The sequence below is a fragment of the Egretta garzetta genome, unplaced genomic scaffold, assembly GCF_000687185.1.
Source record: "Egretta garzetta isolate BGI_Z169 unplaced genomic scaffold, ASM68718v1 scaffold1136, whole genome shotgun sequence".
Taxonomy (NCBI): Eukaryota; Metazoa; Chordata; class Aves; order Pelecaniformes; family Ardeidae; genus Egretta; species Egretta garzetta.
The window spans coordinates 86,505-88,956 of record NW_009260127.1 but is presented as its reverse complement, the minus strand read 5'-3'; the positions used below and the strand labels follow the sequence as shown (position 1 = coordinate 88,956).

At 49.3% G+C, this 2,452-nt stretch overlaps 1 protein-coding gene across 8 annotated transcripts in view; it reads right to left on the bottom strand.

Annotated features, from left to right (window-relative positions):
• Positions 1 to 2,452, bottom strand: part of VPS45 (vacuolar protein sorting 45 homolog) — a 33,503-nt gene that overhangs the window by 19,651 nt on the left and 11,400 nt on the right. For all 8 annotated transcript variants that reach the window (XR_004842355.1, XR_004842356.1, XR_004842357.1 and 5 more), the window contains exons 11-12: positions 1,943 to 2,050; positions 1,004 to 1,125 (exon numbers count right to left, since the gene is read on the bottom strand). Coding sequence is in view for 4 of the 8 variants with exons in the window: in XM_009641440.2 (XP_009639735.1) it covers positions 1,004 to 1,125; positions 1,943 to 2,050 (230 nt within the window). In the remaining 4 variants the exon portion in view is untranslated. The remainder of the gene's footprint in view (positions 1 to 1,003; positions 1,126 to 1,942; positions 2,051 to 2,452) is intronic.

Below are 2,452 nucleotides of genomic sequence, written 5' to 3'. Positions count from 1 at the left end.
CTTCTTCTCTCCTGCTCCCAATGAGTCCGGTTTTCATTTAACCCAAACCGCCCTGCAACAGCCGCCTCATTTGTTGAGAATTATTACCTTGAATTTATTTTCTGCTTCACTGAAAATGTGGCGGTTGCTGATAAAAAGCCAGTAATACGCAGAGTGTGAAGGGAATGATGATTGTTCCAATGCTGCAAGTAAAACACCTTCCAGAGAACCCCGGGGCGTTTCACAGACATTGGAGAGGATTCAGAGAATTGCTGGGATGACCTCATCCCCCAACGGAAGCAACGCAACAGCAGGCTCTTCTCCGCAAAGGAGACTACCACCAGAAGGAGTAAGAAATGCCCAACCAGCACGCTGCAGCAGCTTAACTTAATGCACAGAAAGGGAACTGTGGTCCCCAAGAAAGGAGTGATTTGTGCAGAATGCCGTTAGAGGAGAACCTGTCGTCTCCTAACGACTCAGTGCCCTCACCCTGAGGCCCGTATGTACCTTTAATGACTTCATTGACAATGGATTAGCTTAGCTCCGGCAAAGTCAGCTAGAACCAGACAGCCAGAGTCCTTTTCAATTACAGTTATTAGCCATATTCAGCAAGATCCCATTCTCCTCAGAAATAGTAACTGGCTCAGAAGGGAGAGTTTGCAGTCGGACTATTTTTGGTACTCTACAAATAAACGGCAGATGGCATGGAGTGAAGTTAGGGGGCATGTTGAAATCCATCATGTGAACATCCTGGCAGCTTGGTGCAGTGGCGTTATCCTTTACCTGAGCCCTTCACAATGGGAATGTCACATTTTGCCCGGCAAGAAAAGACAACGGTATTTCAGCCTTAATAGGCCTCTCCAGGGCACCTCCTCGAGAATACAAGAAAGACCCAAACAGTCAAGACATTCTCTGCCAAGCCTACGTTTTCTTCATCTACAGGTGAATACCAAAGCAAGCGGCAGCACTGGGAGGAGCAGATATATTGTAGTTCCAGTTCTCTGCCCCAAAAGGCCCCACGTACCTGTCACGGAGAGTGTTGGGACCCAGGTAGGGGTACTGGCTGTCCTTGAGTTTTCCTTTGATGAGCTGATCTAGCGTTTCTTGAAGGAGAGGCTGGTGTTGCGTATACACATTCTCAACACCCTACAGTGCGAGAGAAGCTCTTGTTACAAATTAATACAGCGGGGCAGCAAGCTAAGAAAGAAGATCAGCAAAGGCACATAGAATCATAGAATCATAGAATCGCTTTGGTTGGAAAAGACCTTTAAGATCATCGAGTCCAACCGTTAACCTAACCCTCTTTGGTTGGAAAAGACCTTTGAGATCATCGAGTCCAACCTTTAACCTAACCCTGCCATCCCACCTCTAAACCATGTCCCTAAGCACCTCATCTATCCTTCTTTTAAATACCTCCAAGGATGGGGACTCTACCACCTCCCTGGGCAGCCCATTCCAGAGCCTGACAACCCTTTCAGTGAAGAAGTTTTTCCTAATATCTAACCTAAACCTGCCCTGGCGCAGCTTCAAACCATTCCCCCTCGTCCTATCATCTGTTACCAGAGAGAAGAGGCCGACCCCCTCCTCACTACAGCCTCCTTTCAGGTAGCTGTAGAGGGCGATCAGGTCGCCCCTCAGCCCCCTCTTCTCCAGACTAAACAACCCCAGTTCCCTCAGCCGTTCCTGTTCCTCGTATGACTTGTGCTCCAGACCCCTCACCATAAAAGGGGCAGCACCATCTGATGGATACATCAAGTGTTAACCACTGAAGTCCAGATTTAGAGAGGCTTTTCAGCAACTACCCCCCATTGTCTTCAATGAGAATTGTGCCCCAAAAGCCCAGCGCGCTTACTATTAAACCTCTGAAATCCACGACACGTGGCAGTGCACCGCGTGCGAGTCTTGCTCCATGACTGTAATTTTGACTAAAACTATCGTTATTTCATCTGTGGCAGATCCATACCTTCAGGCCTTTGAGGAACTGTTTGGTGATGGCTACAGCATCCTTGGGACTGAACAGGTCACTGCCCCGGACCCGTTTCCCTCCATACTCCACGACAGCAGACACTAGCTGTACAGAGAGAGGCAAAACCAGAATCCTGTTAACCTGGGAAACCAGCCTCCAGGCAGTTTTTGCTTAGTTAGGCTCAATGGAGGTACTGGAATGATGACCAAGGAGTCGGGGAGATTGATCCCAAGCAGCTAATGCAGCATAGAGAGAGGCGAGGGGGAAGAGACGAAGTATTCCCCAAATCCACCAAGCCAGTCGGTCTGCCGTGACACCGCCTGCGTAAGGGGAGAGGCTTTCATTCCCATAGTCTGCTGCAGCGACAGCAGATCTTCCGTACAGCGTGACATCATCCTGCTTCTCCACCTCCTCTCCAGCTGCTCACTACATTTGCCAAGCACTGCCACCCTCTCCCTCCTGGCCAGGCTCCTTTTACAGTCTCCAGAAGTCCTTTGCTGCAGCTAT